The sequence below is a fragment of the Leiobunum rupestre genome, chromosome 3, assembly GCF_980474605.1.
Source record: "Leiobunum rupestre chromosome 3, qqLeiRupe1.1.hap1, whole genome shotgun sequence".
Classification (NCBI taxonomy): domain Eukaryota; kingdom Metazoa; phylum Arthropoda; class Arachnida; order Opiliones; family Sclerosomatidae; genus Leiobunum; species Leiobunum rupestre.
In genome coordinates this window covers 44,234,572-44,255,876 of record NC_143386.1, presented here as the reverse complement: position 1 = coordinate 44,255,876, position 21,305 = coordinate 44,234,572, and the positions used below count along the sequence as shown (strand labels likewise).

The 21,305-nt window shown below is 36.9% G+C and overlaps 3 protein-coding genes across 3 annotated transcripts; all 3 read right to left on the bottom strand.

Annotated features, from left to right (window-relative positions):
- Positions 1-7,888: 7,888 nt before the first annotated feature.
- Positions 7,889-20,626, bottom strand: LOC149951889 (decapping and exoribonuclease protein-like). Its single transcript, XM_090169690.1, has 12 exons — positions 20,558-20,626; positions 20,409-20,495; positions 16,742-19,987; positions 15,456-15,708; positions 14,639-14,828; positions 14,547-14,567; positions 14,404-14,489; positions 14,218-14,333; positions 9,227-9,835; positions 8,407-8,635; positions 8,120-8,350; positions 7,889-8,063 (listed from the first exon to the last, which is right to left on the bottom strand). The coding sequence occupies exons 3-12, from the start codon at positions 16,761-16,763 to the stop codon at positions 7,955-7,957; spliced, it is 1,866 nt and encodes a 621-aa protein (XP_090025816.1). The 5' UTR covers positions 16,764-19,987; positions 20,409-20,495; positions 20,558-20,626; the 3' UTR covers positions 7,889-7,954.
- Positions 14,710-15,432, bottom strand: LOC149951890 (decapping and exoribonuclease protein-like). The gene is made up of 2 exons (XM_090168341.1): positions 15,133-15,432; positions 14,710-15,073 (listed from the first exon to the last, which is right to left on the bottom strand). Exons 1-2 carry the CDS (start codon positions 15,302-15,304, stop codon positions 14,829-14,831), a joined length of 417 nt encoding a protein of 138 aa, XP_090024467.1. The 5' UTR covers positions 15,305-15,432; the 3' UTR covers positions 14,710-14,828.
- Positions 20,375-21,053, bottom strand: LOC149951888 (decapping and exoribonuclease protein-like). Its single transcript, XM_090168339.1, has 2 exons — positions 20,845-21,053; positions 20,375-20,788 (listed from the first exon to the last, which is right to left on the bottom strand). Exons 1-2 carry the CDS (start codon positions 21,051-21,053, stop codon positions 20,524-20,526), a joined length of 474 nt encoding a protein of 157 aa, XP_090024465.1. The 3' UTR covers positions 20,375-20,523.
- Between the last annotated feature and the right edge of the window lie 252 nt (positions 21,054-21,305).

Below are 21,305 nucleotides of genomic sequence, written 5' to 3'. Positions count from 1 at the left end.
CTAAAGTTCGTTAGCCTTTAACCATACAAATTCCTTTTCGTCGCGTACCACGTGATACTCAAGACTCTGAGAGGGAAGTGGAAAGCGGGTAACTGCTCTGAGTTCGCTGCATGTCGTCTGTCGTCAAGTGACCTTGGTCTGTCGTGGCCAAAATTTTAGTTTTACTTTACACGACCGTGATCTCTATAGACTCTATGGTGTAAATATTTATTTATTTATTTAATTACTCAAGTACTTGGAAAGCCTCAGGGGCTTATGCCCAAGCATCGGAATACAGGGAGTAGAATGAGTAATGATAATTAGGATAATTTTTGAAATTTACGAAGTTGAAAGATAGCAGTAAGTTATTATTTCTTTAACGAGCTATTATTTGAGTGAAAATAAGACAAAGTCATAAACGATTAAACGTACCCGTGCCTGGCAAATTTTAACCTTTGCTTTATCAAATAATCATTTACCAATATGCTATTGTAATATAGTTCAGCGAATTAATCGTAATTATTCAGGTTTATACTCAGTTTTCCTACATTTATCTATCAAATATTGATCCAAAATATTTTAAGTAATTTTATTAGCTGGATATAGTTTAGGTGATGATGTTAGTACAAATTTAAGCTGAAGCGCCGGCGAAAAGACAGCTTACGTGTAATCGTGATAAGATAGTTTCGACTGAAAGTCTCAATTTATTTTAAAAGTGGGTGATCCGTCCTGTAATATCATAATATTATTATTCTTAAGAATTTTTTATTTATTTTTAGGTTTTCTTTAATTGATTTGAATGTTTTTGACGCATTTGTTAAAAAAAGTTTTAATTTTTTGGTATATTTCTGATTCTTGAAAGTTTTCAAAATATATGTTACCATGTTTTTCAACTCTGGTAACGATTTAGCTCCTAGAAATAATCAACTGGAGGTCTCAAAGTTTTTGATTATTTTTGTTATATTGTGAATTGTTCAATCTCTAAACTTAATCTTATTCCTTTGCATCTAAACCAAACTCTCATTAAAAAATTATATTTGACTTAAGCTAAATAAAAGTTCAAAAGAAACTAATTTTTCATGTGATAAAATGTTCTTATTAAGAAAATTAGTTTTGTAATAAATTAATTTACATAAAAATCAAGAAATTATAAATTGGAAATCAAAAACGGAATTTTGTTCAGTTTCTTAGCGCAGCTGCTTGGTGGCGTCATTGGATGCCCATTCCAAATTAAGTTCGGGGAGATAATTTGCCAACCTTTTCTTGGATAGATTATCCCGACTATTTTGGGTGATATTCATCATACTGAAGGCTTGGCAATAAAATGACCTGTTAGATAATACTGTAGGCCAATATCGAATTCTTAGGTGGGAAAACCAACATTTAGATGTCGGCCAACTAAAGATCTACTCTTGGTTAATTTGTATATTTACAAAAGGCCAACAGTAGGGCCGACTAAAAAATTACCAGCTGAGCTACCCACCACTTATTATTCGGAAAAGAGGTCAATATTCTGTCGGCCAGTTTGTGTGACTTTTATTAGTCGGGTCAACCATGGCGCGGTTAGGACATCCCGACTAATGGCCTAGTATCAGGGCCGTCTTAAGGCATGGGCTAAGTGGGCTACAGCCCAGGGCCTCCAGCCAGTTTGGGGCCCCCGAAAAGGCCATCCATACCGCCTCTACTCTAGGGATAAGGGATTAGTTAATTAAATATTATTTATACTCATTTAATATTATGTATCTTTTAGTTACGTCTAAAGTAATTTTACTCATCGCCACATCGCGCATCATACGGTACCAACAATTTCTAAAACCTAACAGCGAATCACTGTCAGTAAAAATTTTATTTTCAGTAGGCATTTGTTATATTTTTGAAATTAAAATCTTTGGTTTGATTATTGTGTAGTTGAATTTAGACAACGGACATACAAAGGCTGATCGTTGGGGATCACAAAGGTCTTAAGAAATAATTTAGCCCATGGCCCCAAAAGGTCTTAAGACGGCCCTGCCTAGTATTGTAAAGACATCACCTAGTTCCAACCCAGTCGTCCCTACCAAAATCGTAGCGTTCAGGCATGGATGAAGGAATATGACTGGAACACACGGGTACAGTCATAAGGATGAGCATCTCAATAGGAAATTTGGCAGACTAAAATACGCTAGCGCCACCTGCGCGCGGGCGCTCGTACTGCAAAAATAAATTAAATTTATATTTTTATTTCCGGGGGGCGGGGACCCGGGAGACAAACTTTCAAAATGGAGGGTGTTAGCAAATCGTCGAAGTGGTATTCACAAAATTGCGCGGCCGATAATTGTGTAAATTCGAGAGCTAATAACCCAGATTTATCATTTTTTCGTTTCCCTAAGAATTCTTTAAGGTAATTACTACTCTTTACGTTGTTAAAACATTTCTTACGCCTATTATCCAACTACTACTTATTAAGCCTTGTCACGTCACTTTATTATTATTAAGATGTTCCCAATGGATTGAGAATTCTGGGAGGATGGATTTATTTGGACGAGAGGCGGAGTTATTTAAAGCTGGGGTTGTTCTGTGTACTAATCACTTTGAAGCACACTCTTTTTATGATATCTCCAAGAGGTTAGATATGCTATTATTCTTTAATGTCTTTAAAGAAACAACCTGGTAAAAAATAAATTGTTTTGGGGGTGAACTTTACTACTAAGTGACTCTAAACCATGAAATTTATATATCATAATTACAGAAACCCTGGATGTAATTTATCAACTGAGAACCATATAGAAGGAATAAAAAAGTGGTGATAATACTTGAGTATATGAAAATGAACTATTGAAGGCCAGCTATATAATAGAAACCGAAAATATTCACTACCATTATGATGTTATATTTTCTAGTAGAATTAACAAGCACATAAACATATTCATTTCATAGGTCAATTCTGAAATTCAGTGAATGAAAATTCCAGTCCCCTTATAAAGTGAACAGTCACTTCCCCTACATTATAATGTTGTCTTAATCATAGGAAAGTCTAAGGGAAATTGTCTTGGCGGTTTTAAGACATAAGTGAATTCCCTTCTCCTGAATTTTGGAATTGACCTATAAGTCGCAAGAAGACTTGTCTCTTGTACCCCCATGGTTGCAATATCATAGGTAAATAAAAAAAATTTGAATTTGAAATCTGAATTTAACTGAAGAGCTAAAATATATATTTTAATAGGAAAACTGAAGTTTTAAAATAAAGAATCATGAATGGATGATAGCTATAAAAATATTTGATAATATCAAATAATTTGGTATTTGGTCAAATAGTTCCAAATCAAATAAAACTTTCGTAGTGTTTTCCTTAATTTTAACAATTCATAATTTGCAAACCAAATATGCATATTATTTAACACTATTTGAGAACCAAATTGTCAAATTATTAGGCATTATTTGAAAACCAAATTTTTTGATATTTGATCTAGTATAAGACATTAAATACTATATGGTATTTGATCAAATATTTTTAACCAAATACTATTTGACCAAATTATTTGACTTTTCAAATATTTGATCTGGTAGAGATGCTTAATTAGTGGTGAATTGTTAGGCGTTCTCAAAACATTAAATGTGAAACCAATTTCATATAAACCAAAAATACCATTAGGCTGATTCACTATTAAAGTTTTCTAAGCGTGGTTAACGGTAGTTTGCACTAGGAAATTTATATAGGTAGGCTACAAATTGTGGTTCACAGTATTTCAAATTTTTCATTGATTCTCCATTTCTAATAAATCTGTGGTCCCTAGCGCTAATAGATATAGAAATTGAAAACAATAACTCCAACAACATCTTAAGAGATGAGATAAATCCAAGTAAAATAGTGACTTTTATTATTAGGGTTCTTGAAAAATAGTGACTTTCATTATTAGGGTCCTTGAAAAAAGTGACTTTTATTTTTAGTACTGCTGTAAGATGGTTTAGTTAATCCACAATTGAACAAAACCTATTTAAAATCATAAGACTATTTTAGTAAGTGTGACATTTCCTATTTGCGTCATACCATAAGTAATATTAAAACAATTAATATGACAATTTGCACAACTTATTATGAAACTGATTGAGTTATTGTGCAATCAAGGTTTGGTTCAGCACAAAGTCCCCTAGTGTCTAAAATAGGGCGAAGCTGAAATATAATACTACCAAGTGGAAATAATTAACTACTCAGTTAGATTGCAAATCCCTGTCGGAGCTGGATGAAAGGGTCAGGGTCAAGGAAAGGTTTCCTCCAAAAATTAGCATTAACACAAAGTGTCATACTTAAAGTTATTATGTTACTTATGGTAATACTTTTATTATTTAACTTACAGTTATAGGTGTAGAACTTTAGCCAGTTTTCTATTCTTCCTTTCATTGTTGTCACTTTTAGTGTCTTTTTTTCTCATAGCAGCTTTCATTTCCGCATTTTCTTCATTATAAACAACAAGTGTACGATGGATCTTAAACTTAATAAATAACTGACGGACTTTGGTTTTGATGTCTTCACACATTATATTTGGCAGTTGAATTTCTTTCATTTTATAATCCAGTTTGGCCATCACATTAGTTTTGTGCATGGTGTGACAAAACAGTTGATCAAAATATCTGTCAAATTTCATAATAGCATCGGCAAATTGCGTAGTTGGCATTTTCAGATTTCCACACTCTTTCTCTGTATCATTGACATATGACCTTAAAATAATTAATATCTCATTGTCACTTTCAATTTTAGTGGTTTCTTTTAACATGGCTTTTATACAGTCTTCACAATCTGGATGAATCTGAATAAATTTTTTGCCTATGTACCCAGCCAAATTAGTCAACACATTTTTGTGACACAGTGGAAGGTATTCAACTGAGTTAGGTAGATTAAGTCCACTTAGCTGATCACAAAAATTAGTTTCCTGATCTTCTACCAAAGTGGTTTTAGCACAAGTACCCATGAGTTCCGTTAACTTGAATATATATTCTTCATCTACATCTTGGCAGTTGGACGTGTCAGATTTACAAAATAGTGACGAACACTTAAGCTTACGGAAAGTAAACCGGAATTGCTGACATGTTGGGTTTTCATTACTGGCAGTCAAAGACCTTGCTTTGGAGAAAAAAATTTCAAGAACATCTTGGTTAAGATATGATGTCATAATGTATTTTAGTTTGAGTGTTTCAAAAAGATCTGTGCTTAGCTCCAACAAACATGATATTGCTATTTTCCAACCCTTTATACATGGTGGTTGTCTTTTGCAATCCAAAACTTTGATATTATCGAACCATTCTTGTTTCTCATTCAAAAAAGCGAAGTTTGGAGAGTCTTTAACTAGTGGTTTCCTCGAAGGTTTATCTGCTTTCAAATTGCTGGAGTTGAATAAATCAAAAAGTCTGTCAATTTCTTTCACAAAATTGGCTGTAGCCAAGCACTCTGGTTTCATCTTCTTTGTCAATGTGTACATATAAATACCCATCCCAACGGAATGGCTAAATGCGTGACAAACTCGTTTAACAGACATTTTCTGGAAATTGTTCGGATTAAGATCTTTTTCCGTTAATTTGGCAGCCATACGAAACGTTTCAGCAGAATCAAGTCCATGAAAAAGTTCTATGTGGTTCCATGACACTATTTCCCCATTTACTTCAAAATCATATTTTAAAAGCATGTAACGTAGTGATTTAAGAAGATGTGGAGGATCTGGCATAAAGAATATCTTAAGTGTTTTTATTATGGCATAAGGGGTTTTTTCATTGATGTTCAATCTTCTAAATACTGCTTGGTTGTTTGACCCCTGATCAGATATTACCACTTTTACTGTTAATCCAATGTCAATTAAAGTTTCGACTGTTTCGATCAAAATATCATGAAGCATATTTTGTTTCATTGAGTTTTTAACAAAGTAATATGATAAAGGTTGTTTCCAGTAATGAGTAAGCCCTGATATCATAAATACTACAACATGGTTCGCATACTCTGAAGTTCTTGATTTATCATAGTCCTCAAAGCCATCAACAGTATCAGTTTTCCTATCGTATTGAAGACCATCTTTTAATGACATTTCATCCACAGTAACTACTCTCAGTTTCTCTTCTTCAGACATAGTTTGGGCTCTTAACTTCAATAATTCAATTATTTCTATTTGAAACCCAGTATGGCAAGGCACATTTTCAAGCCAAGAGTTGAGTGTTCGTGGCGCTGGTAAATGGAACATTTTTCTCAACTGCCTGTAAACCTTTGGTCCCTGGAAATGTAAGGCTAGGCCCATTTTTTTTTCGTCATTTGTAAATCTTCTCCCTTTAGCAGCCTTATTATTTAGTCTTAATTGCATATTCAGAAACAGTTTGCCCCTTTCAGGTAAATTTGAAAAATGGGTCTCAATTGGATTACACTCGGTAAGTGCTCTTTCAAGTTTGTTCACTTTCTTGGTTAGTTTTTGGTTCCTGTTATATTGCGTTTTAAGTAAAAGTTTAGCCTTACATAGTTTTCTTTCGTAAACTTGAGTATTATCACCGCTAATACTAGGGATATCCTCTATATTACTGTCACATGTTAAATTTTGGCTGGTGTCCATTACTACATTTAAGTTTTCTACATCTTTGATACTTAGATTTGATGGTTCTAATTCACTTTGTGGTACTTCTTCAAACAGTACAATTTCAGGTTGTTTTAGAAATATTGTTGGAAATGCATTTTTTACCAGGTGGTTTCTTTAAAGACATTAAATTCAGTAAAAGAGAGATTATAAAGAATAATTGCATATCTAACCTCTTGGAGATATCATAAAAAGAGTGTGCTTCAAAGTGATTAGCACACAGAACAACTCCGCCTCTCGTCCAAATAAATCCATCCTCCCAGAATTCTCAATCCATTGGGAACATCTTAATAATAATAAAGTGACGTGACAAGGCTTAATAAGTAGTAGTTGGATAATAGGCGTAAGAAATGTTTTAACAACGTAAAGAGTAGTAATTAGCTTAAAGAATTCTTAGGGAAACGAAAAAAAGATAAATCTGGGTTATTAGCTCTCGAATTTACACAACTATCGGCCGCGCAATTTTGTGAATTCCACTTCGACGATTTACTAACACCCTCCATTTTGAAAGTTTGTCTCCCGGGTCCCCCCCCCCCCCCCCCGGAAATAAAAATATAAATTTAATTTATTTTTGCAGTACGAGCGCCCGCGCGCAGGTGGCGCTAGCGTATTTTAGTCTGCCAAATTTCCTATTGAGATGCTCATCCTTATGACTGTACCCGTGTGTTCCAGTCATATTCCTTCATCCATGGTTCAGGCCGCTGCTTTGTGCTACATGGGTTATTTACCTAAAGTGACCGATGTTTGTAAATCTGTGGTCAAAGAGATCAATGCCCTTCGTACAGAAGGTCAATCTAATAGTTTCTATAAAATATTTATAAAATGGTCCTACAAAATTCTGTTAAATTTTTATTCTATATTTCATATTTATAATTGAACTGAGGAAGGTTTAAAAAACGTTAAATTGCAATAAACTGATGCTATGTTCAGGAAATAATTTTTTTGACGGCCTTGATTAGGGTGGAAAGGTTTCCTCTTCCTCCGTGTAGAGGCTGTTAGAATATTATAAATTGATCAATTAGCTACTAAAAATGTACATAGTTTCACCACACTTATAAATAGTGAGATTTTCATGTTTTTCCTCGTGGTATGTAGTTTTCAATAGTGGATACATTTGATATTCGCCGTTTTAATTTGCAAATTTTGGAGGTGTAAATTTCTGACAATTTGGGATTTCTATCTTACAATTCCCATAATTTGGGGAATATTGACTGCCACAATAAACCAACTTTTTACTGTACAAAATAATATTTATCAAAATGACCTTATAATATGTGAGATCATTAGCGCGGGCAATGTTGAAATGAAAATAAAGTCAAACAAGCCATTATATGTAAAAGGACTTTATAGTCTCAGAATAAAACACATGTGATAATAAAAACACTCAGAATTCAGTTAAAATTTTGAATGTACCAATCGGGAAGTACTTGGTACTGCTCATTACGGAGTTTCTGACAACGAACTTTCTGCCCGTGTTTCCAATGAAACTTAAAAACAATCCTTGAAAAAAAAATATTTAAGCTTATGGAAATTGCAAAGAGTATGGGCCACAGTACCTTGGATTGTCCTCAACAACGCAATCCGTTAAATATGACAAGAATTGATCCAAAACATTCATGCAAACATTTGGATTCCATAATGGTTCCTCTCTATTGGCGAGTGCCGGTATGTCCTTGGTTCGGTACATTTCGAGCTTTTCAATAACGCCAAGGTCATTCCTGAAGCCCACATAATTCTTCTCGCACCCGGTCAAAACCGACTGGGTCCATAAGGCTTTCAATTTGTTTCTAGAAGTTTGAATCGTAAGATTTCTGTGAATCAAATCAGTATTTATAAAAGTTACAAGGCGAAACTTTTGAAATGCCACGGAACATCAGGAGACATGACTTTGGCCGTTTTAAACTCAATGTACTTGTCCGTTCTACCTGTACTTTTCGGATAATCCAATGGGTAACCTTGGTCCAATGCGTCAATTTCAGCGGCCATGAGTAAAGGATGGCCGTTCAACTTCGACTTGATGACGCTATCAAACTCTTCGTTCATATTCACCATCAACTCATTTCTGGTCTGGTCTATATTTTAAAACTTCTTGTTGTTTAAAAAGTCTAATAAACGTAACCTTAAATCATAAATCTATAATTTGGTCCATAAGTGTTCAGTTAGTCGAAATGTGGAAAATAAATATGGGAAAAAAAGGACTTTTCATATTAAAATTAAACAAAATTTTTGAAAATAGGAACCATTATGCAAAATGAAATATTTATTTGAATGACATTATCTCAGAAGCTATTTTGGTTTTAATCACCGGATTCCAAAAAAATTATTTAGTTTTTATTTTTATTTATTTTGTGTACTAGCTAATTTATAAGTTATAACTTTTGTATTACCCTGTTCACTGTTATCTAACCTCCTTCTTTTTAAAGCCGGTACTAAAGCCGTTTCTAGTTTTACCATTGCTGCAGTCTACAAATCTTGAAATTACTGATAGCTATATATTTGTGTACTGACGTAGAACTGACGTCATACCAAAAGGTCGCTACTCAAAGGTTCTGACGGAGCCCTTATAGTCCACCAAACAAAACAACGCAGCAAAGTAAAAACGCTTATTACAGTAATTGAGCACTTATGTGAAATATAATTATAAATTTATTTCAAAACCTTACCAACGGTCAAATACCGTTCAAATCGAATGCCCCAGTACGTCTGTAGATGGTCTTGATTAGTCATTGAACTGAATGACATCTTATCTCGATCAGTAAAGAAAGAATGCAAATAAATGACGCCCCTGAATTTAGTGGCGGCAATTACCCACTCCGCCGTCTTCCTCTGGTACGGGGTCAGCATAATCATCTCTAGAACCCACTTGTAGGTGACGAACTTGACACCGGTCGTCAGAGATTCCTTGTGTTCGACGATCCATTGCAACAAAAACTGCAACCCTTCGTCCAGATTGTAGTCCTTCTTGACGGCGTTGTCGTACCCTTCGTTCAAATCCAGAAATGGACGACTGAGATTAGCTGGAGGATTGAAGGACCTCAAATGGACACTTGAAGATAGGTATTTTCTTCTTCCATCGACACTGAACCATCCAATTTGTTTCGGAATGTCATACACCCAAGGGGCTTCGAATTGGGATGTCCTGTGACCTAAAGGAAACTCAAAATCTTTCACTCTACGCGACATGACGAGACGATGGTTGCTGATTATCTGAGATGTTTTTGTTAAACAATGCGTTGAGTGAGGATGACTCAAATCCGAAAGTAAAAGTAAAAATCATTGGCAACTGTACACCAGAAAAGGTTGGGGTGGGGGGGTCATAAAATCAGACGAGATTTCTATCGCCTCGATTGCGCCGCTACATTGTTTGGATTATTACGTTTATCATTTCAATACTGAAAGCAAGCGAGGTAATTAGAGATTTTTGTTGATATATAAAAACATTTCAGTACAATCGAAATGTTTCAGGCGATAAACAAAAACGTCAATTAGGTGAATTTATCCTTCCTTGGATAATCTCTTGACGTTCCAATCGGGAAGTACTTCAAATTCAGAATATTTGACTTTTTCAGCGACTTTTTCGCATGTCCGTAACTCTAATAAATTTTTAGACGATCCTTGTTTTCCATATGTAAGATATGTAACGATGCAATATTAAAATTAACTATGAAGATTTGGAACATACTGGGGGTGTTCCTCGAGTACTCTCCTTCAAAACTAATCCAAGACACATATCAAAAGCACGCACCCAAAAAACAAGTTGGCAAGCTTTCCAAAATATACCTCTCCTCGGAAGAATTGGCCTCAAAATAAATAAAACCAACGTAACCACATAATTGAAAATGTATCACACGTTTAAAGCCGATAAGAAAACACGTAAAATATATTACGAAGATATGAGTTAAGTAAGCAAAACAAAACAAGAAGCAATAAACATCTACGTAAGGTGTTTATAATTTCCCCACCCAAACAAATATAACATTTATTTTTATCTCGCTTTAACTGGTATTTAAAATTTAGAGATGTTCGCAGCCCAAACAGACCCACACACAGACCCACCCACAGACAGACAGACGGACAGACACAATGATTGTATAACCCCTCCAATGATTGTATAACCCCTCCCAAAAACAAAATTCAATAAAAGATATCTACCGAAGTATTGTACTCTTCCGTACTATACCCCTATTGATGTCAATGACTCATCGGCAAGTCGTCCGGGGGCTGACAAAGTGACCCGGGTTCGATTCCTACTTAAACCTCAAATAATTAATTTTACACATTTCACAATTAATAAATATCTAAAATAAAATATACTATGAATTAAAACAAGCGTCGGTGGCTCAATGGTAGAGCACTCATCTGCCATGCAGAAGGGTCCGTGTTCAAAAACCGTCCGATGCGATCGCAAATTGATAATAGGTGCCTTATGGACGTTGAGACGTTTTTCGTAACCCTCAGCATACGGTCCGTCCGAAAAGTCAATACATAGACGTTGGTGAGTAGATCGCACACGAAACACAAACAACAAAACATCACAAAAACACAACACGTCACAAGTGCACATTACCCTCGCAGGCTATTTTTAACAATAGGTACTTTTGTTTTTTTTTGGGTTTTGTTTATTTTTTTAGATGTATTATTTGTCAAGGATTACAATAATGCAAAAAGTTTTAACCGCAATTTATTATTTATAAAGTTATGATAAATTTAAAATTTTTACTTGCCAGCAATTTCTACCTAGGAAAATACGAGATATTTCGAGGTTTTGTACGTGTTGGATGAGGTAGGACTGATGACGAATTAGATTTAACGACAAGATATTACTAAATTTTTAAAAAGGGGGCACACCGAAAATGTGTTAACGGCTTTTTTCAAGGGCGTATTTAAGGGGGGTTTTGGGGGTTCAACCCCCCCCCCCCCCCGAAATGCTGATGACCGGGGGGGTGTGCCTAATAAAAATTAGTGAAACTTCCGTCAGCACCCCCCCCCCTTGAAATTTTCCCTCAAAATCCCCCCTGAACTAAAATTCTGGATACGCCCTTGGCTTTTTTGGTTTTGTTATTGTTATTTGCCAGCAATTTTGGGTTAAGTGTAGAATAGCTGCCCCCCAAACGATTTTTTTATATATTTTTTTGGATAGAGGGCAAGATGGGGATTACTCTAATTTTAATTTTTTTTTGGCGAAAATGAATATTAACAAAGATATGCATTTTTAAACATTGGCCTTTTGCAGTGAATTTTCCCTAGGACGATTCTTTAAATTCCTAGATTTTAATGCGTTGTGGATAACGTGGCGCTGATGACGAAAAAGAAAATGTGGAAATGCAAAACATACTAACTTACTTTTTTATTTCAGGTATTTTCGCCGTATTTCAATGCATTTTAGGGGTTTTGGCGGGGATAATAGGTTAGGTTATTTATATTATTAGGTTGGATTAATATCGGGTTGACGATACTTGATGCCTCAGGCTTGGTGCTGTCTTCTAGTTTGCGTTATAGATGGCCCATAGCTTTTTTAGTATGGGGTTGGGGAGGCGCCGCGCGCCCCCAGCGCTCGAGCGAATACATTCGACGTTGTATAAGTGAACATCACACAGACGACATATAATATGACATAGTATGGTTAAAAAAAGGCTAAAATGCGTTGAAATACGGGAAAAATTCCCAACCCTTAAAAGTTACTACTGTTTTGCATTTCAGCCTTTTTCTTTTTCGTCATCTGTCCTACTTTATCCAACACATACAGAAATCTCGAAATATGTCGTATTTTCCGTTGTAAAAATTGCTAGCAAGTAGCAATTTTACATTGATCATATCTTTTTAAATAATAACTTGCGGTTAAAACATTTTGCATTACTGTAATCCTTGACTAATAACAATTAACCAAAAAAACACAAAAAAAACAAAAGTTAATATTGTTAAAAAATCCCCAATCGGAACATCTCGAAAAAAACTACCAAGTCACAACTGTCGTGACAGTGAGCGTTGACGAACAAAAAACCCCAAACGCAAATATTATCCGTTAACGCTCATCATCACGGCAGTTTTGCCACAATTTAGAATCAAAGAAACTGCGTACGCAGTGATTACGCATTACGCTTTGCCCCGAAACTGCGAACGCATTCGCAGGACACACACACACAGACACGGTGTATAACCCCTCCTAGGTTACATAGTACCCTCGGAGAGGTAATTAACTCTTTTATACATGTATTTGTTGAGATTATATTTCAGAATCTCCTAATATTTTGTAAATATTTTTAACGATGAAACAATAATTTTTTTTATAAAGTAACGTGGTCATGTGGCTCTTACGCCACAGTCTCTTACTTTGACAAGTCTACGAACGCGCGCTACAGTCGCCAGAGGAATATAGGTTTTTAAGAGAGCGTGCGAAGAATAAACTGGTAAAAATTAAAAGTATAAATTAATGTTACAAATTTGCACAAACAACAACAAAAAATTCTGTTAGTTTATCCTCCTTTGAAAAAACTGTCGATGTACAAGTCGGGAAGTACTTTCAATTCGCCCCTTTCATCCTTTTCGCAAGTCACTCTCTGTCCGTGTCGCCAGTAAAACTCGTAGACAGTCCTGGTGTGATAAAACAAGCGTGTTAATATCATCCCGTCATCCAATTAAAAAGAGCCAAAACTGTTTGGAACATACTCGGGGGTTATCCTCAACTACATTTTCTTTCAAAAATGTCAAAAATTGAGCCAAGACATTCATGCAGACGTTAGGCGACCAAATCCCCTATTGAAAGAACAGGTATTCAGTACAAATTTGGGGAATTTGCTGAGGAATTCGCTCCTCCGACAACGGAAATATTAGAATAGGTGAACCAACGCTTGTAAATTAAGTCATATTCACGCGAGTCAGCATTTTTTCAAAACATTGTCACGAACCGAGTTGCTCCGTGTGAATGCGCAAAATATTTCATCCTTCTGTGTATCTTTTGGTACAAAATCATCCCGACTAATGTTTGTTAACCATAAACTTCTAAAGCTTTCTTTGCTTGGAAACTCGTGAAAAGGTAGGTCATGGTTTGATGTACAATATGGTACGCAACACGAATGCCTTGTGATGAATCTTTTAAGTATTTAGTTTTAAAGATGTACCGAAGTATCTTTTATCTTCAATAAGATATCTAATTAGTTTTAAGATTCTTATTCTTAAAACTAATTAGATATACAAAAATACTACCTAAGAACGGTCACGTTTATTTCCTCACTTCTTACTGTAGTATGGTATAAACGCAGGTTAATAAGCCTGCTATATCTGATGATGTAATTTTGAAATCGATGAATTTTGGAAAGGCGTGTTATTCAATGCACCAATAACGAGATATATAGCTAATTCCATTTTCAAGAGTACACAAATCTGATTAAGTTTTATTCGGTTATGTTAACACTAATGTATTTTACTGGAAAAATAAATCAGGTTTAAGGAATAAGACATGTCTATTTTATCATAATATATTATTTAATGACAGATATACTTTAAACAGAGAAAACGGAACAAGTGCCATTGAATTTGTTTGCAACAATTATTCTGTTTTTGACGATGTAAAATTTTGCGATAAAAATAAAAAGAGTACATTAATATGTTACAAATTTGCATTTAAAAATCAACAGCAAATAGCCGGTTCATTTACCCTCCTTGGAAAAACTGTCGATGTACCAGTCTGGAAGTACCTTCAACTCGCCATTTTCCGCCTTTTCGCAAGTGACTACGTTTTGTCCCCATTGCCAGTAAATTTTGTAAACAATCCTTAATTGTTGTGAAAAACATAAATGTTAGCCAGTCCAATTAAAAAGAACCAAAGCTGTTTGGAACATACTCCGGGTTATCCTCAATTACATTTTCTTTCAAAAATGTCAAAAATTGATCCAAGACATTCATGCAGATGTTAGGAGACCAAATAAACTATAAAAGAACGGGTATTTCAGTACAAATTTTGGGAATTTTTTGAATAATACTTACACTTTTTTTCTGGGAATGTTCCTATGTTAAGAAATTGAAAATGAAATGTGTTATTGATGTCTTCAAACATCAAGCGTTAGAATAATTTTTACCTGATAGCGTAATGGAATCTCATCCGTTTTGAACATTTCAATTTTTTGGACAACGCCTTCTTTATCCCGGAAAGCTACAAAGTTTTTAGAGCAGCCCGACAGCGCTGACTGAATCCAAACGAGTTTCAATTTGCTCCTGTCATTATTCAAAGAATAAACCTGAAGGCTACCATCGTTATTTTTACGATACCTACAAAACAAACAACTTTCTTTGCCATGGTACACTAGGATCCGGTATTGGTGTCGTCCTGAAGGTGACGTATTTATCCATCTTCATCGTCTTCTCGGGATAGTCCGGTGGGCAGTCGTGGTCCAAAGCGTGCATTCGAGACGCAATGATCACTATGTTGTCGTTCAACTTCGATCGCACCACGCCATGGAATTGCTCGTTCATATTCAGCGGCTCATCCAAAGTCCGCGATTCACCTGGTTTATCTTTAAAGTTATAGACATTAGCGCCGAAGATGTGCTCAAAGAACATTAGATTTTCATACCACATGTCATGTAATGATCGAATTTGGCGTTCCAGTAAGGATTTTTCGAACTGGTATCAACCCAACTATTCCGTTCCCGTTCAGTGAGAATCGAATGCAAGTAGATGACGCCTCTGAATTTGGAAGCAAAAATTATCCAGTCGGAATCCTTCCTTGGGTATGCCGTTTCCATTATCTTCCTTAATACGTATCTGTTGGTAACGAATTGGACGTCGGACGTCACACATTGAGGGTTGAGAGAAATCCATTTCAACAACAATTCCAAGCCTTCTTGTTCGAGATCTGAGTGGATAGCTTCATCGTAGCCAACGTTTCAATCCAACTTCGAGTCGTTCAGGATCACATCTGGACGCAAGTACTTCTGATGTCCGTTCCCCGGTACAAATTGACGATTTCCATCCACGCTGAAGGATCCGATTTGTTTGGGCTCTGCGTAGTTATACCGAGCTTCGAATATTTTATTGCGTACAGGAGATAGTGGGAAGCGAAACTGGCCATTTCCGCAAGACATCGTCGCGAACGAGTGACTGTTTACAGCTTTACTTCGAGTGTTGGAAAGTGTTGATAATTCCGTTCCTTAAATAATAAATTTAATGAAACAAAAACTATTTGAGACGCTTAAAAATATTGGTGAAAGCTTTAAGGCTCCTACTGCTTATTATACTATTACTAGCCGAGAAGCCCGCCCTACGAGCAGGCCCTCAGCTAGTTCTGTGTTTCGAGATGCATTAATTAATCATATAAAGTTATTTGTGGTATTGGTCAAAAACTCGTATCTTTCTCGTCCCATAAATCTATAGTAGAACCACCCCAGCAACCCCCCCCCCCTTTTTCCCATGCGAGAATTACCGTGGTACCCTTTTCCCCTCAAACATTACTCAAAAACACTCGTCCCAAACCACCCCAGTAAAACACCCCTCTCCCTTTTTCCCATTCGATAATTTCTGTTGTACCATTTTCCTCATAGTCGAACCACCCCAGTTAGGCATTCCCCCCCCCCCTTGTCCCGGGGTACCTTTCTCTGTCGTCCCAAACCCCTCAAGTAAAGCACCCTCCCCCTTTTTCCTATGCGAGAATTACCATGGTACTCTTTTCCCCACAAAAATTACTCAAAAACACTCGTCCCAAACCACCCCAGTAAAACACCCCTCTCCCTTTTTCCCATTCGATAATTTCTGTTGTACCCTTTTCCTCATAGTCGAACCACCCCAGTTAGGCATTCCCCCCCCCCTTGTCCCGGGGTACCTTTCTCTGTCGTCCCAAACCCCCCAAGTAAAGCACCCCTCCCCTTTTTTCCCATGCGAGAATTACCGTGGTACCCTTTTCCCCACTAAGACACCTCTTCCCCTTTTTCCCATGCGAGAATTACACATGGACCCACCACCTTCAAATCGAATAATGCAAAAGGGTTATGAAGATTGCCATGTAATAAAGCGCTGTTGTCGGTTAAGAGACTGAGAGTCGGTTAAAGGTCGGGTCGGTTTTGCTGACTGAAGCCAACTACAGTCCAATTTTTTTACTTTTCGCCATCGGCGGTTCAAGTGGTCACTAAGCATACGGCCATTTCAACACTCCCAATTAAATATTTTCGTATGTGAAGACTATTTACCCACGCTAATTAAGATAAACATTTTAAAGTCGGCATTCGCTACCCCACATTTTGATAGAACGAGAGGTCGGCCCAAGCAACCATCTACCGACTTGAAGTGATTCGTTCTTAGGTCGGTGAAATTAACGGACAATGTACTACTGATCTTGAGGACTTTTTTGCCGACCTTTCCGTTTTATAAGTGTTGTAGGTGAAGGCTGTTTACCAACACTGTTTCGGTACTAAGACTTATAACTCGGCTCCCTGGTGGAACGATGGTCTTAGCAGGAAGCGAAAACTAGTACGTATAGCGTGAAAACGTATGCAGGTGACAATGGATCGTTTGGTGAACGAACTCTACAAGCATGATTTCTTGTCTCTCCAGCGAGCGTACAAGAGTCTTATTAGTTCGTCTAAGTTGTAGTCGTGGCAGGATTTCTGCTCTTCCTTATAAATTGTCAACCGGCAAGGGCAAACGTAAAAATGCTGTCTCCGTTGTGGAAAGAGAGAATGGCTCGTTGACAGCGGGACTCAATGAAACATATTTAACTATTCTTACTTCTCTTTTTAAAGACGACTCGTATGAAGATGACCTGGAAGTACACAAGAGAATCCGAGAGTTAGTCGAAGCTCCCCCTACGTCGAGAAGAGAGACGACGGGGATTTTAAAGAAGATGTCATTGATTCCTCCAAAACGGGTAAAGCCAGGGCTTTCGACGGCATTACAATCAATTTTTTAAGATTATATTCTTGGTCTGTCCCTTGGTTTTCGTGCGCCTCTACAATGCATGTTTGACTCTTGGTCACTTCCAGAAAATTTGGAAAGTGACTAGGATTGCACTGATTTATAAGGAGGGGAGAGATAGGCGGATTGCTAGATCATACCGTCCGATCTCTTTACTATCAGTAATGGGTAAGGTTCTTGATAAACTCTTATCAAGAAGACTGTATTACTCTCTTCATAAGAGCGGTTTAATGAACTCAGCCCAATATGGATTCAAACATGGCCGCTCTACGACGCATGCTTTATATAACATCGCCGAGAACGTTAAGCATAATAAAAAGAGTAATCTGCACACTAATGTAATCTCCCTTGACATATAGGGGGTCTTCGACAATGTCTGGGTTCCGGGGGTCCTGTCAAGACTTCAGCAAGTTGCTTGCCCAAAAATCTGTATTATTTATACAAAAGTTTTCTTAGCAACAGAATACCATCTATTGATGTAGGCGGTAGTGTTCTTAGCAAGTCACTCACCAAGGGGCGCCCGTAGGGATCTTGTAGTGGACCTCTACTCTTTAATTCAGTTATGGATGGCGCTCTTAGTCGGGTTTAACCGGCTGCGAGTGCTATTCAGATCTTTGCAGATGACCTGCAGGTGATGGTCTGGAGTTCTTCCAGGAGTGGTCTTGAGGTTCTCGGTAACGACGTGCTGGATACTCTCAATAATTGGAGCCCATTTTATAAGTTGAAATTTTGTGCTAAGAAGACCCTTGCAATCACCTTTGCTACAACTTTCTATTTTCTCTCTTAACAATGAGAGATTCCTTTATGTCAAAACCGTTAAGGTTTTGGGCGTTACTTTGGACCAAACTTTGTGCTTCTTGCCTCACTTGGAGGAGGTTAAGAATAGGGTCACTCATCTCGTTCAGTCCATTGCCTGCTTTGCAAGGGTCGAGTGGGGTCTGGACTATAGAGAGTTGAGGGTGGTGTATAAAGGCTGTATTGAGTGGATTGTCACTTACGGTGCTGGCGCATGGTGGCGCGAGACAGAGAATTCTTTAATGATTCGAAAGCTCAGGTCAATCCAACGAATAGCAGCTCTTAGAGTCGGCTGTGCTTATCGTACTATATCTACCGATGCGTTATTGGTTATTACCAACTTAACCCCGATAGAATACGTTGTAAGTGAGGAAGCAACTATCTTTAGGTCTTTCTACCAACAGATGGGAGCGCTAAGCACTGTGAATACAATGTTGTAGGTGGAAATTTTCTTTACCCGGGCGATCCTTGGTCAACTTATCCGGGCTCTCATGTAGAGATTCCTCGTGGGGACGTTCTTCCCATTAATGTGGGGTTGGAGATTTTACATTTGTCGTTTACTCTAACGGATTGGAAGTCTTGTCAAAGACATTTCATCTAGACATGAGTTATAATCCTAATATTTATTTATTGAGCTTTACTCCATTTTGGAGAGGATTAGGTGGTTCGCTATAGGGAGCGACCCAACGATGAAGAGGTAGCTATCTTTAGTTAAAGTTTATCTGCTCTACGAGCCATTGGAAATTCTTCCAACCTTAATGGTATGTGTGTAAACATTAGGGATTTTATTCTCAATCATGTTGCTAAAATCACCCTTAATTGGGTTAATGCACACAGTGGTATTTTAGGTAACGAGAGAGCGGATGCGCTGGCCAAGGGCGCATTAATGAATCAGGTTATCCGTTCTATTAAGCCCGATAAGGGCAGTATTAAAAATATTTTGAGGGGCATTACCAAGAGGTATTGGTAGAGTCGTCGGAGCGAAAGCACTTAGGGCGTTGTAATTAGGAATTTTATTCCTAGGGTGGGCGACAATGGGGTCAACCCTAACTACTTCTCGACGCAGATGCTCGCGGTAAATTACCTAGTTACTTGCATAGTTTAGGACATGTGCTCAGTCCTGGGACTCCTGCCTGTGTTTGTGGGTCAGATACAGGTGATTCTGAGCACTATTTACCTAATTGTCCGTTAACACTCCATCTGGACCCTAGGGACAACATTGGAGATATGAAACTCACTGAAATTATAATTGTATTCGAAAGAATCATGCGTTACCTAACCAACAACTTCAATATGCTGTCGGCCAGTTTGTGTGACTTTTATTAGTCGGGTCAACCATGGCGCGGTTAGGACATCCCGACTAATGGCCTAGTATTGTAAAGACATCACCTAGTTCCAACCCAGTCGTCCCTACCAAAATCGTAGCGTTCGGGCCGCTGCTTTGTGCTACATGAGTTATTTACCTAAAGTGACCGATGTTTGTAAATATGTGGTCAAAGAGATCAATGCCCTTCGTACAGAAGGTCAATCTAATATTTTCTATAAAATATTTATAAAATGGTACTACAAAATTCTGTTAAATTTTTATTCTATATTTCATATTTATAATTGAACTGAGGAAGGTTTAAAAAACGTTAAATTGCAATAAACTGATGCTATGTTCAGGAAATATTTTTTTTGACGGCCTTGATTAGGGTGGAAAGGTTTCCTCTTCCTCCGTGTAGAGGCTGTTAGAATATTATAAATTGATCAATTAGCTACTAAAAATGTACATAGTTTCACCACACTTATAAATAGTGAGATTTTCATGTTTTTCCTCGTGGTATGTAGTTTTCAATAGTGGATACATTTGATATTCGCCGTTTTAATTTGCAAATTTTGGAGGTGTAAATTTCTGACAATTTGGGATTTCTATCTTACAATTCCCATAATTTGGGGAATATTGACTGCCACAATAAACCAACTTTTTACTGTACAAAATAATATTTATCAAAATGACCTTATAATATGTGAGATCATTAGCGCGGGCAATGTTGAAATGAAAAGAAATTCAAACAAGCCATTATATGTAAAAGAACTTTAGAGTTTCAGAATAAAACACACGTGATAATAAAAACACTCAGAATTCAGATAAAATTTTGAATGTACCAATCGGGAAGTACTTGGTACTGCTCATTACGGAGTTTCTGACAACGAACTTTCTGCCCGTGTTTCTAATGAGACTTAAAAACAATCCTTGGGGAACAAAAATAAAGATCTTAGCTTATTTAAATTGCAAAGAGTATGGGCCACAGTACCTTGGATTGTCCTCAACAACGCAATCCGTCAAATATGACAAGAATTGATCCAAAACATTCATGCAAACATTTGGATTGCATAATGGCTCCTCTCTATTGGCGAGTGCCGGTATGTCCTTGGTTCGGTACATTTCGACCTTTTCAATAACGCGCAGGTCGTTCCTGAAGCCCACATAATTCTTCTCGCACCCGGTCAAAACCGACTGGGCCCATAAGGCTTTCAATTTGTTTCTAGAAGTTTGAATCGTAAGATTTCTGTGAATCAAATCAGTATTTATAAAAGTTACAAGGCGAAACTTTTGAAATGCCACGATTCATCGTGAGATATGACTTTGGCCGTTTTAAACTCAATGTACTTGTCCGTTTTACCAGTACTTTTCGGATAATCCAATGGGTAACCTTGGTCCAATGCGTCAATTTCAGCGGCAAAGAGTAAAGGATGTCCGTTCAACTTCGACTTGATGACGCTATTAAACTCTTCGTTCATATTCACCATCAAATCGTTTCTGGTCTGGTCTATATTTTACATTTTCGTGTTGTTTAAAAAGTCTAATAAACGTAACCTTAAATCATGAATATATAATTTTGTTCCATAAGTTCCATATTAAAATTAAACAAAATTTTTGAAAGTAAGAAGGAATTGAACACTTATGTGAAATTTAATTACAAATTTATGTTAAAACCTTACCTACGGTCAAATACCGCTCAAATCGAATACCAAAGTACTCCTGTAGATGGTCTTGATTAG

What these genes read in the sequence shown, in the direction of transcription:
- LOC149951890 (XM_090168341.1), bottom strand. Translation starts at nt 15,304, where the DNA reads ATGGAAACGGCATACCCAAGGAAGGATTCCGACTGGATAATTTTTGCT. An exon ending in CGATCATTACATGACATGTG is followed by an intron (nt 15,074 to 15,132) that starts GTATGAAAATCT and finishes ATAACTTTAAAG; the next exon opens with ATAAACCAGGTGAATCGCGG.
- LOC149951889 (XM_090169690.1), bottom strand. Translation starts at nt 16,763, where the DNA reads ATGTTTATCTTAATTAGCGTGG. An exon ending in AGATTCCATTACGCTATCAG is followed by an intron (nt 14,568 to 14,638) that starts GTAAAAATTATT and finishes TTCTTAACATAG; the next exon opens with GAACATTCCCAGAAAAAAAG. An exon ending in GTTGTTGAGGACAATCCAAG is followed by an intron (nt 8,064 to 8,119) that starts GTACTGTGGCCC and finishes TTTTTTTTCAAG; the next exon opens with GATTGTTTTTAAGTTTCATT.
- LOC149951888 (XM_090168339.1), bottom strand. Translation starts at nt 21,053, where the DNA reads ATGGTGAATATGAACGAAGAGTTTAATAGCGTCATCAAGTCGAAGTTG. An exon ending in CATTTCAAAAGTTTCGCCTT is followed by an intron (nt 20,789 to 20,844) that starts GTAACTTTTATA and finishes TCAAACTTCTAG; the next exon opens with AAACAAATTGAAAGCCTTAT.